The sequence below is a fragment of the Neodiprion fabricii genome, chromosome 5 (assembly GCF_021155785.1).
Source record: "Neodiprion fabricii isolate iyNeoFabr1 chromosome 5, iyNeoFabr1.1, whole genome shotgun sequence".
Lineage (NCBI taxonomy): Eukaryota > Metazoa > Arthropoda > Insecta > Hymenoptera > Diprionidae > Neodiprion > Neodiprion fabricii.
In genome coordinates, this window is record NC_060243.1 from 791,951 (window position 1) to 805,876 (window position 13,926).

A 13,926-nucleotide genomic window follows, 5' to 3' on the forward strand; every position below is an offset into this window, starting at 1 on the left:
AATAAAAACGTTTGGTCAGACACGCGATACGAATGTCGCAATTTCGAATCAATTTAAGACTTCGAATCAGCGCGGCAGCGACTTCAAAAATTTCTGGAAGAGGTTCCTATTATAGAAACTATGGTAATTTCTGGTACCCAACAAACCACACCATTACACAGGTTTGTAACTGAAAAACTGCATAGATTTTTATACTATTTCTCATAGGTTTTCACTCCTGAAACCAGGAAAAATACTCAAAAAGTTCCATCGCGTCAGGTTTGTTTTTTTAACTCGTGTTTGCAGTTTCATTTAAAGTTGAGCTCCCGTTTAACTCGAAATCTGATATTTTATTATTGATTCTAAAAATCATATGCAAAAGTGATTTCTTACTTCCATTTAATATGTATTAGAGGTAGACTCAAGAATAAATACAAAGGGGGAAAGTGAAAATGGAAAGCGGAAGCGTCTTCGGAAGTGTATCAAAGCGAAGAAGAAAAGGTTTCATAGGCGAAAAGAATGAACACGGAATGTCGAATACTTTTTATCAAGAAATTGTTTGTTTAATTTTACAAGAAATATCGTTCAGTTCATTGTAATAAAATGGTAGTGTTTTTATTATTGTTATGCTTTTTTTTACGCAAACACCTTATATTTTGCACGAATACCGTACGTGACGGAGAGAAATGGAAGTCATTTTTGGATTCAGCACAGTCGAAAATATAATTACTTACCAAAAACACCCCGAGCAGCTAAAAATTATTTTCTTGCAGATCTGTGTTATCGGTAGTTCGGTAGGGTTGAGGGCGAATGATAATAATGAGGAAAATCTTATCGCCGGTAACGATTGTACAGCAGGATTTCTGCAGCACTCAAATCAGAGCGAACTGGTAAGGATGTAAATAGCAGAATGTCAGTCGGCTGGTGGGGTGCGGCCGATCTTGGATCTGGGTATGGTATACAGAGTGTAGGGTGATGCGGATGGTTTCCTTTCACCTCTTCGTCGGGATGCCCCCTCTCCTTGGTCGAATATTCTGCACAGACAGACTCGGAGCCGAGGTGATACCCACCATATCCTCGTCGTCGACCAAGTCTTGGTAGTTTACGAAAGTGACAGTGTAGTACCAGTGGGCACATCGAATAGCCGCCGTTGGTGCCTCAGTGCCTCCGCTCACCTCCAACAGTGATCGCGACCGCCGTTCGATCATCGGTTCGACGAGTCATTGTCACCTACGACATACCTTTAATTTCGAGCCGCGTTCGTTCCAGGCCAACCAAAACACCGGATGGTGGATCGCGCGTTGCGATGTGCTGCAGGTTTACAATCGAATAACAATTACAACGCGTAGGGAAAAAGCCCGGAGAAAAGTTTTATTCCAAGAATACATAACATTTATACCGCAGTGCAGGGATTTAATCGTAACACGTTTTACACCATGGATTGGGTAAGTTTCATCCACTTATTTCGATTCCGTTATTATAAGTCAAAGATCTCGCACCGGCGGTGCCAGCTAGCTCCTAAACTTCACCAGTAAATAAATTCACTCTCTGGTAATGAATATCCGGGAGGCAAAAAGAATCGTGTACCTACCCAACTCTCCCTGTCACTTACACAGTATAGGTGGACTACAGGTACACTACACCCAGTTCGCATGAACAAAAGTGAAATCACTTACGGCAACAGACGTTTACTTATTATTCGTGATTGGATTCCAGGACACCGTTACGAATGGTCCTTTTTAACCAGACGTTTTTCGTTCTACTTCTTCGCGTTCATCATCAACTTCTTCTTCTTCTTTTTCTTGCCATTTAAAAAATTCGAAGCATTCAGGCGGCGCGACGGCGGTTTGGAAAGGTGAGAGATTCCTTCGAAGGTCGTGCACGATCAGTTGGTAACCTTTCATTGATCGTCCGAGACGCGTTCCAAGATATTGCAAAATGCAACGTGTTTATAGATGAACTCCAGACATGATCTTTACGGTTCGGGCGGTGATTTGTCGAGCTTTCTAGTCCATAAATATTGTCTAGAAATTGTTATACGTACATTGAAAAAACTGGGAAGTACGAATGTGTACCGTACACTCTTGAATCCCAGAAATCTAGAGTCGTAACACATGAGTCTTCCTATGAAAATTTCATTGCTGCAAACATTTGTATCATTTGCAAATGAAATTGCCGAGAGGAATGCGGTATTTAAATTCACGCACCTCTGTATGTTTTTGCCATCACGATATATATATAACCGCTGAGAAAGCTATCCTGCACGCAGTGTACCAAGAGTGCGTGTTGGTAGTCACGTGCAGAGATTCGATCGTCAAAGACCCGAATGGTCTCGAAAGCTGTGGGCCATGATCGAGACTCGAATCGTGTTTCTCAGCTCCTGTCCGGAGGCACTTAAGAAAGAACTAAATTATGCACTTATGGGAGGCAGATATGGGTATCGCGAAGACATAACCACATCGGGAACCACGCGTGTAATGGTCCACCGGTCAGCCTTGAAATGATCTTGGATCGTGACGTAATGTGATAAGCGTTCACAGGGTGGTGCGTACAAGCCGCTCAATTCTATCGGGTGAATATTTTATATCGTCAGTTTCGTCCAGTAGCCGAACTCGTAGATTTCGCGGCAAGTGGAACAAGGGCAACATTCATGGTTCGGTATTTCGTCGGTGGTTTATCGTGGATCACGATCGAATCCTCGGGACATAGGAGTACCGCTACCGGTCAAGATAGTGACACACGGTGCCTGAAACGAAAAAGCATAAGGTGTTGTAGGTACTCGCCGATGCGGATCAAAGTTCGAGGGCTCCAGATCCGCGTAACGTCTTCTAATTTGGTATCGTTGCTTCTCCTGTTGCGAGAGGTGTCGATTACGGTGAAAGGGACCACCGGGACCGTTTGCACTTAACGTTATTACTACATGGCAAATGTTTGCAGAGTGGAATACGGTTTTCTTCATCTAATTACTGAACCACGAGTAGGTACAGCGAGAGTGTCCGGCCTCGGTGTACCGACTACATCATGTCCGGCCCCGTCGGCAAATTCCTTAGAAAGTAAAAGTTCCAATACCGAACCTCGCGCTACGCTGGCTTGCTTCGAAATTAAGGAGCTTCGTAGCGATTCGGTCGTGCACCAGACGCTCAAGTCCATTCATAGATGAACCCTGTACAGCGAAAGCGTTATCCTCCTAGTGGTATGATTAAATTAACAATCTTACAGTTGACAGTGACATATGTCATGGATGAAGTGACTCGATTAATCACCGACGAAATCTAGACAAGAAATAAAGTAGGTATGACGGCATTTGCATCATGTTGGAAAATCCCAGTACCCGTCCCACCTCGAATTTTTTGTCGTTCGTTCCGAAATTTTGATCAGTGAAAAACAGTCTTGAAGATAAAACGTGGGACAAAAACGGTGCCCAACATTCCACAAGCAGTTTGGAGGTCCTTGGAAATTTGATGTTAACGGACTGAGAACGTGACTCAGGCGCTATCTGGAAAAAGTATTCTGAAAAGTTTAAAATAAATGTACGACCTTCGAAAAAACCAGTTTGTCAACGACGACTGGAATTTAGGTATAATGGAAACTGTGATATGTAAAGAATTTCACGGATTGTTTCTTGCTATTTAAAGTTTCGAAGGGCGAGGAACTCGTGACTTGAATTTTTGCTAAACAAATTCAGGCGGGACACGCTGGACATTTCAAAGTCCTGAGTAAGCTGTATTATTATTATTAATATTATTGTTATTATTATAGTATAGCGGTCAGCTATTACGTCAGGGATACTCGCATAAATTAAGGTAGACTACCCTGAATCTCTGATAAACATTCAACAATAATTTCGCAACCCCGTGGTTTGAACTACGTAGTCGAATAGCTAACGACAAATCCGTAAACTTACTACAAGTTACGTCGTTTCTATTCAATTCCACTCCTCCTCGTGGCAACTTTCTTCCCGAATGATTTCCAAAGAAACCGTAACACACTTGTATCTGATCACTTCGCGTTAACTGCACACATATACATATACGTACACATATATATACACAAAACGTATATAGGTATTTACGTTATTCGTAACTGCTCACGATCAGTTGCAGCGGATATCTGAATTCGTTTTTTAGTTCACAAAAGAGAAATTTCCCCTCTTTCGTTCGTGCAGCGTTAACAAAGGCTGTATATTCATAGTTGTAATTAAATAACAAACAAAAAAGCAACAAGAAGTTATACAGCCTTGGATCGCTCATATCGGTGAGAGTAATTTGACGGGTTTACGTAAGAAATTCAAGGAGTAAAAGAATTTAAGTACGTGCAACATAATCTGCATATACTGGAAAAAAAACGTCTTTCGAAAAATTATCTCACGACTGAAAAGCTGCGTGTAAATGGCTCATCTTTGATATGGTTCAAAAACGATGCGGTCGATTAACAATGGAGAATAGAAAATATACTTAACCTCGGATAATTATCGAGATCCGGTGATTTGTAGATTCGTTACAACGTTCTACTTGAGTATAAAATATACAAGTATTCATTCCGTGTGGTTACTCATCCGAAAAGGTCAAGATACTTAAATGTGCGCGGATAAATTGTCAGTCCGAATAGAATAAACACGAGATGAAAATAAAACCTTACCGATATACGTATAATTCTGTAAACATGTAAAACCTCAGAATTCATTGGAACCAATGGGTAAATGTTTAATTGAATTACTAAATACCACTCAATGCGGACATTGGGCAATCCACGACGCAATCCTCTAATAAATATCGGTATTGAATTTGGGCCAATGGAGGGGATCCATGTTCAGCAATAAATGCTTTCCCATCAAGAATGTACCAAGAATGCGTCCATTAATAGTTTAAAATTTATCTACTCATCCGAGAACCGGAGGTGATCCGGTGTCCCACCCATCCGCATCAGACCAGGCAAGGTCGTACGCTCTAAACTTGAGAGAGCTCATCACGCCTTAAGGGGATCACGATGAGCCTACGCCAGCCAAGGTGTTGAGATAATTAACGAGAGGCGGTGCAAAAGAAACCAAAGATTAAAATCCGAATTTCTATTTGCTGCTCTGAAGAATTGACGATTTTTTAAAAGGAGCTGATCAACTGGTTCCCCAAATACTGATCATCGCGCTTCAAACTTCAAACAAGTCACACTCGACGCTCTATGCATAAGGAAAGCACGAACCGGTTGGCATACTCTAACAAAGCGTTAGTCACCAAACCTACGTCGTATCATTTATAACCACAAATGTCAGTCCGCGAACGCGACTTTCGTATACCTACTACCTGACTGAGAAATTGTCCACGAGAGCAGATGTCCTTGCGGACATTCCGATTAATCCTCGGGGCGCTTTGCGGGTTGGAAAAGCAAGTTTGCGACCAGGTATACGTGTAAAACTTACTTATGCAAAATCTGTTGGTAGACAGGATTGTGACCTTTCCTCTTTGTGACTTGGATCAAACGGACGAGGACAATCGCGTCATTGTGCTTCCTCGCATGATATATTGGACTGCACTCGCCCAATGCTGGAACAGAATAAGAAAGAACCGGTTAAAAGTCAAGGCTACCCCGGAATGTTTGAATTTGTCTTTGATGTCGATGCCGCTTAACGCACCTCAACGCTCCACCACCATCTGGGTCTCTGCTGCATGGGCGATGGTAGATGTATTATCCTACCCACTTGCACCACTGCACATAACCTTGGCCTTAGATCTACGCTCGGTGAAAATCCAGGCTCAAAGTTACAGTGTCAACAACCTTTTCTCCTCGCTCTCTTATATTGCTTACCAGGACGGGCTAACTAACCGACTTACGTTATACAGACACCAAGACCCGAACGTAACGATTGAGGCCACCACTTGGCGATTGGTAAAACCGCCGCCTTATGATATCAAACTTCTCTTTCTTCACCTGCGTACCATATTGTTAGACATTTAAATTGACGTTTACACGCGAAGAGAGGATCGTACTGTGTATATATAGGTATATAATATGCGTTAGATCTGGGATAGGGAGACTTTCATCGACCGTTTATTATCCGACTCCATACGTGTGCATGTCGTTTCGAATCGAACGCAAGGAATGGTTTGCACGCATGCAAGATTAGGACCGCAACAGTGTTATTCGATCAACTATAATACTTTGACACATACTACCAGATGGGACTCATTGACGTTGGTATTGTCGTTGGTTTGATGCACGCAGGATGATTGAAAATTGATTATTTGAAAAGAACGTTCACGTTTGCGTAGGCAGGAAAGGGGCGATAAAATCAGAGTTAAACGAGAACAACTATTTCGACATCGATACCTTAGCTACCGAGGCAAAGGATTAATTTACATCTCAATTCGCGCGTGAGAGGCGACTCGGCGTGAAATGAACACATAAACGATAGAATGGGAAAATCGTACATGTTGTTATAAAGAACTGAAAAGCAATTTATCATTATTCATAGGAATTCAAGATTACGATTGTATGCGCAAAGTGCGGACATGGTCGAGGCGATTGTACATATAGGTATGGTATATCGATACTGTAACGAGGATCAAATATGTGAGTAAATAATCAGTCAGTCAGTCAGACTTTCACGCGCACGAGGATGAACTTGAAGAGAAAAAGAAAGTACCCCGAAGGAGAACTTGCTGTTGGTGCAGGTTATCGGAGTTGTTTAAGTAGACGTCCAGTTTGACTGGTTCCGGGTTAGAATGCGTTTGAAAATTCCAAATTGAAATTTGACCATCCGCGTTTTTCTCCGTTTAAATATTTACCATTCATAATGAGAATCCTCTGTAAGGAACAGTGTACCTATGGAGTATCTTCAATTTCTTATGTAAAATCCCGTAAAGAAATGAAAGTTTTGTGTATGTGTGTGTGATCATTGATCATATGCAGCATACCATAAGTATATATAACGTTATGCAACGATCGTTAGTCGAGGCGTGCATAATGATATAATACGGGTTACACAAATAGCTGTAAGAGATAGGTGGAGTATATAGGAATCGTTACAAGGTCCATGGGCGCGAACAATGAAATTTACCGTGGTAATTAAGCGGTTTATACATATATATATACAGTATATATACATACGCATACGTATCAGATGCGCATGGTATACGAACTCGGTTTTTTGTTCCCTTTCATCTTAATCAAAATTAGCAAACTGTATAATTACTCGGTATGTGCACGTATAGAACAACAATTTCCATAAATTTAAACTCTTACCGTTGTTATCCTCTCTTTTTCTCATTTTATATGATTTGCATACAATGCTTTGCCTCGAAACGATGCAATTTTTTGGATACGTTTGCAAATTCAGAAGAACAGCTAAAACAAGCTAATATAATTGGCTTTTGCGTTAATTGCATATCTTTCGGCACAAAATTTTATTTCACCAATTGCTGGTAAAATGATTTTGTAATAATCATCGTTTTCATAATTATGACTAATATAATCGAAAGTCTGGTTCACTCGTCGAACAGAAAGGAGAATGTTTAAAAATTCACGAATACCGAGAAAAGCAAATATACTTTTAGGTATGATGCAAGGAAAAAAAAATCGTAGTCTTTTGCATACGAATGACATATGACATATTGAATAAATACGCATATGCAGATTTATCGAGAAAAGGGGCGTAGGTACGTACTTTAAACACGTAATTGCCGAAGCGTCCAATTTTGAAGAATTTATAAAAGCCTAACGGATTCGAGAAAGTAATTTCACTGACCGAAGCCGCGCGCCGGTCGGTCCTCTGCTTTCTCTTAACCACGCGTGTGTGTGTGTGTACACACACATGTATCTATAAGTCTATAATATCGCGCGTACATAGATATAACACAGGTGCATAGGCGTGTTACGTAATTAGGAGTGGTTCTCTGATGACTCTACTTTTTCCATTGCTAAGATAGATATAATGTGAAGAGAGACCCAACATACGTAACAATCATTACCTACGGTTATAGATTTCAATTGAAGCAATGCACACACACACACACACACACATAATATTTGAACAAACACTAGACCCTCAAATATAGATTTCTTGAAGAAAAATCAATATATCAAAATAAATATTCAAATAATATATTAGCAAAGATTTATGTGCACAATATATTTGCACAGAACTTGAGTTGTAGAAATCAACTTGTAAACGATCGAAGCCTCGATATTATTGACAGGTAGAGAATCTCTACGATCTAGTTTTTTCAAGATTAGCCAAACCATCCGCTGGACGTACAATGTACACAGAATTCGTGATTTATATATTTACGTGAAATGCAAATTATCCCGATTAGATTCACGGCAATAAATCGACGAGGCGTGGCTCGGTGTTAGATTTCAGGCATACGCGTTCATCTTCTTTTTAATTTCACTAGTTAAAATATATTTTAGGTAACATTCACACGGATCATTCGTATCGCGGCCGAGCCCTCGGGCATTGAAAAGGCCTTCAGAACTGACCGAGTGATATGAATGTAATTATTATATTATAACATCATTTACTATCATTTATAGCCTTGCCATCGAAACACTGAAGATGAACGTGGGTACCATATGAATTCAATCACAGAATATCTATCTATTTGACTGTCGTAAAAAATCACAAAGCAGAATCGAATAGCCGCTGAAATATTTTAACTGTCTTATATATAATACGCGACGCGATGACCGTCGATGAGGAAATTGAAAGATAAAATGAAATTAAATAAACAAATCAAGTGTGAAATTATAGATGTATTTGTAAGTCACGGAGAAAAAATATAGTCAAAGCAATAATGTGAAAATTAATTACAAGGAAACACGAATCAACATACGTCTTATCTCTTTTTATTTGTTATGTAACTACGACGAGCTATGCGAGAAAAAAAATTTATTTCCCAATTGAATTAATTGCAGTGGACATTTACAAATGAAAATGTCATTCCGTTGTTTCAAATCTTTTTTCACTTGCTTTTACGGTGAAAACAAAAATCGAACAATGTGCGTATCGTGTTTCTTCGAGTTTTATGTCAGTGCAGGTAGATTATTAATAATGTCTCTCGAAACTCGACTATTGTTTTTTTTAAATTTTATTTATTTTTTTAAACAAGGTAGAAGGTTTTTATTTCATACGAGATCCGGGTTCGTTTGGGTATTAGAGTAATAGAAATTAAAATCGGCATTTATCTGAAATGCAGAAAAATCCAAAAACTTGCTTGTTTTTCTTCCGTTACTTAATTCTTGCAGTTTTTCCTTTCTCTGGCAACGGAATTATATCTTTTAGAGATATCTATATGCACTTGAAGAGTGCAGGCAGCAAGCTATGAATGTTACGCGGGTATGTAAATTCAGACACGTCGAATATAACACAACATAACACAACATAACATTCTACGACGGTTTGCAATATACGAGATATTACAATCCTAGTGCGTAGTTGTAATTTTACGTAACAGCAGCAGCACACCGACGGCTTTCCCCGTTTATTATACAAATATTATCCACATATATATATATCTGTGATGTATAAATAATAACTGTAGAAATTTGACGAAAAAATATATACGAGAATCTACCTTATTGTCAATTATGCCACCTTCGCAATCCCGTGAATGTTTTTTCATTAAAATATTTACATTTCTTTAGGTCAAAAACAATCCTGAGTATAATCATGCGCATTATGATTACAGCGTGCATCGAGTTAAAAAAATTGGTGAGAAATTTTTTCGATTCAAGTCTCTCGCAAAGCCGCAAGGGTCAATGATATTATTATACGCGGAAGTCCGGATATCCTGCTTAAGGCACGATATACACGCGTGGCGATCGTCGAAGCACGCGAGCCAAGTTAACCGTTAACGTATTTGTTCGTGACTTTGGTGTTAAACCTTATTATGCCTGTCTATACAATTTAACTATATCCACATACGGAATTGTAGAATGTGTGAAGAAGCCAAAAGTGGTTTGTAAAGTGTACATGATTATCTGAAGCGACGAGAAGATAGCGGATTCATTTTTACACCGAATCCACAGCAAACCGATTTTTTGCCCTTTGGATATAAACCAAGAATAATAATAATTTTAAAAAAGAACGACGACAAAATAGCAGAAAGTCGAAAGAAGACTGACCGTAAATAAATCTGTACAATAAAAGATATTTCAATCATATTGTGGAACTTGACTCACCGTTTTCTTTTTCTCCTTCCAGTTACGATTAATTTCCTGTTTTGTTCTGTTGCAGAGGGTACGATCAGTCGCCCAACTTTTGATGCTGGGGTGTTTAACAGCATTGCTAGATTGCGGTGAGTATTTGGAGTTGTTGATATCTGGGATAAAGCAAAAAATTAAAATAGTGTAAAAAGATCAAGCATATTTGCATGCATCTGGACGATAAAATAACGTGTTATTCAAATACACCGTAGTGATGGAAACTAAGCTAAAAATAATGGAACACGACTCGATTGAATCGGTAACAATTGATCGATTATTTTTTATTTTTTTGAAACAGTGCTTTAAAAACCAAAATTTCGTATATTTCATTATGTAGTCTTAATGGCGCAAAAGTTTTTTGATCATTTATAGTTTCATACAAAATATTTTTCAATTCCAGGTGAAAATATTCATTCATCTTTCGCTTATTATATCAAATAGGTATCTTGGTAGGTAAGACAATGATAATAATTCATACTTTAATCACATAAATTGATATTGTATTGCGTCGTTCGTGGCAGTAGAAAAAAAAAAAACCGATCGTGAGGAAAAATAATCAAGTCGGTGGATGAATCGAGTTTGATAAATAATCGATTATACTCGATTAATCGGGAAAAAATGATCGATTATTTTTGGTCATTATTAAAATATAGTTGTCCAGTATTTTGTGCTACACCTGGAAACGCATGAATTCACTTTACACTTGAATTCGATATGAAATCTTTCGCTCGTCTCTTAACATTTATGAGAATGTCGTATAAACGGGAATTATAGTAAACTAGTCCCTAAGCGCCCAGGGCGACTGCGTCAGGCAAGTCTTATTATAACATTAGCCTGCGGCAATGCTCCGCCTGTTTCTATATCGCAGTCATAATATCATTTAGGCATGATGTCGACGTGATACAGGTATAGGCATAATACACGCACAAGCCGTCCCCCTGATTGATTCGCAGGAGGTTTTCGATGTTAACGGGTGAAAGTCTAAGAAGTATAATATCGATATCCGTGCACGTGAAGTACGTATCTTATAAGGCATCAAGTTTTAGGCAATTAGCCTATTTAATCACTTACCTCAAAGAATCATTTACGTTAAGAATCTTCTGCCGATGCATCCAGTCGCAGCTATTCTGTCTTAGGCAACCTCGGGCCGGAGTTTGAAGAAGAAAAAAAACCTCAATCAATTCAAATTCTGGAGTTCCTCAGTTTTGAGACCGGTGAAAAGTCTGGAAAAATTAATACAACAAGAGAAGATGAGAAAAAGTATATCTTTCTCACAATTCATAATTTCGTAAGTAGTATAACAAGGAGAGTTCTGCGTACAGATCCCGATACCGCCATTTTATCGACATTGTAGTTGCTTCACAGCTCAGACACTAACCCTTTTTTCGGGTGGAGGTTATTCCCACTCTGATTGACTTTATCGATCATCGGAAAAAGGGTTTGTGTCTGAGCTGTAAGGCGACTAAAATGTCGGTATAATGTCTGTATCGGGATCTCTACGCAGAATTCTCTTTGTATTACTACTATCGTAGAAATTGGTACTTATAAAACACTGCAGATTAATATATCTATAACTGTATTATCAAACCTGTTTTTCACTTTTCCTAATACATTTTTTTCAGCGTTAATTTTATTCTATTCTCAACACGGCGTTCAAATTTCAAGAATTTTGATCGATGTAAAAAGTTTTCGCTTCGCATTGTGTACGAGGTGGTCATAACTTTATAAATAGGTTTATTGAATTCCCGGATTGAAATTTCACTTGCAGCTTATAGCATATTGGCAATGAAACATCTACGTAGATGTCAACGGTCAAGAGAGGCCTAGAGGCAATAAAAATGCATCGCATGCTATATGAAGACAATCATACGGTGTCTGGTTGCGTATTCAATGCACGTTTATCAACATCTAAATGTATGTGTGAATAGAAACGCGGCGCACACACGTTTAACTAGGATGGTAACGGTAAAACACTCTCGGTCTATTGTACGTATAGCACATTGCACACGGTACGCATACCATATACATGTTTGTCTGCGCATAGCATCAATCAATGTTGCACCTTAGTCTTTCAGACTGTCTCTATGTGGTATATAATTACGTACCTAGGTGCGAAGCACGTACGGTAATATGAAAATACCGGCGCGAATATTGACGAAAGTATTTTCGAACACTTGGGAAAAAAAATAAATAAAAAATAATAGAAAGACAATGGAGAAACGTTATTTTTTCATTTATTTTATTAGAATAATTTTGTTCAATGACCGCACACGTGTAAATAATCTTCAATACAGCGTCATTTATAAGATTAAGGTGAAACAAAGAAAAAAAGGGGGATGACTAAAAGAATACCACGAAGAAAAAAAAAAACAGTAACGTTCAAAGCATAAAATTGTGGAGTTTCGTACAGCTGACACAAATATACGTTCATTGGCAAAATAAATTTCGTGCGGACTGCATACCAGGTTTATTTAAAATATTTTTCCAACAGCGATGTATCCGTAATAATTATCGATGAATCGCTTCCTTTTACTGAAAAGAGTAATAAATAGACGATTACTCACCGCGATTTTCCAGGAAATGGAAAGACAAACATGCCGTAGGAAAATCTATCGTCGGTACAACCCTGAAGGTGCATAAACTGTGCATGTCTTTCGTGCTCAGCGTGTGCCCTGAAACAATAGAGAAATATGTTAAGAAAAAGTTGATTGCAGAAGTGAAAGATCCTGGAAACTAAAAGACAAACTATTGCGAATATCGAAACTTGAGAAGGTTCCAGTCTTCTCGGGGTTCAAAATAAGAAAAACACATTTATTGGAATGTCTCATTCACTATTCACGTTATCAGTATCGAATGATTTTCCTACGTTACAGGTATAGCGGAACAGCGAGTTGTATGTTACTACACAAATTGGTCAGTGTATAGACCAGGGACAGCGAAGTTTTCACCACAAAACATCAACCCATACCTTTGCACGCATCTTATATACGCCTTTGGCGGTTTCACTAAGGACAATGCACTGAAACCGTTCGACAAATATCAAGACATCGAGAAAGGTATGATTTTTTAATAAGAACTGATAACTTGTCGCAAGAAGATTATTCGATCTAACGGTAAATAATGTTTCCATTGACAGGTGGATATGCAAAGTTCAACGGTCTGAAAACGTACAATAAAAATTTAAAAACGATGCTGGCTGTCGGGGGATGGAACGAGGGTTCAAGCAGGTTTTCGCCGTTGGTTGCCGACCCTGACAGACGGAAGGAATTCGTCAGAAATACAGTAAAATTTTTGAGACAAAATCATTTCGATGGTTTGGATCTTGATTGGGAATACCCGGCGTTTAGGGATGGTGGAAAGCCTCGTGACAGAGATAATTACGCCTCACTGGTTCAGGTGTGTACTGGACTGTTTTCGATTACGTAATAGAAATCCAGGCATTGCAAGATATGGATCTTTGTTTTAACGATAGTATTTTTTCGGTAGGAACTTCGCGAAGAATATGAACGCGAATCATTGAAAACAGGACGTCCGCGACTGCTACTTTCAATGGCTGTTCCAGCTGGTATAGAATACATTAACAAGGGATACGACATTCCCAAACTCAACAAATACTTGGATTTCATTAATCTCCTTTCATACGACTATCACTCATCCTACGAACCTGCCGTGAACCATCATTCTCCTCTGTATCCACTGGAAGAAGATAACGAATACAATTTCGACACCGAACTGACAGTCGTAAGGATC

The 13,926-nt window shown here is 38.9% G+C and overlaps 1 protein-coding gene across 2 annotated transcripts in view; it reads left to right on the forward strand.

The window, feature by feature from the left end:
- The first annotated feature begins 1,045 nt into the window (after window positions 1–1,045).
- The window catches only part of LOC124183253 (serine-rich adhesin for platelets-like), a 28,609-nt gene continuing 15,728 nt past the window's right edge, over window positions 1,046–13,926 (forward strand). The window contains exons 1-5 of one of the 2 annotated variants that reach the window (XM_046571506.1): window positions 1,046–1,424; window positions 10,208–10,268; window positions 13,050–13,232; window positions 13,313–13,572; window positions 13,663–13,917. In XM_046571506.1, coding sequence (XP_046427462.1) covers window positions 1,416–1,424; window positions 10,208–10,268; window positions 13,050–13,232; window positions 13,313–13,572; window positions 13,663–13,917 — 768 coding nt within the window. In that variant the 5' untranslated portion in view covers window positions 1,046–1,415. The remainder of the gene's footprint in view (window positions 1,425–10,207; window positions 10,269–13,049; window positions 13,233–13,312; window positions 13,573–13,662; window positions 13,918–13,926) is intronic. The other variant, XM_046571505.1, reaches the window with a different exon arrangement.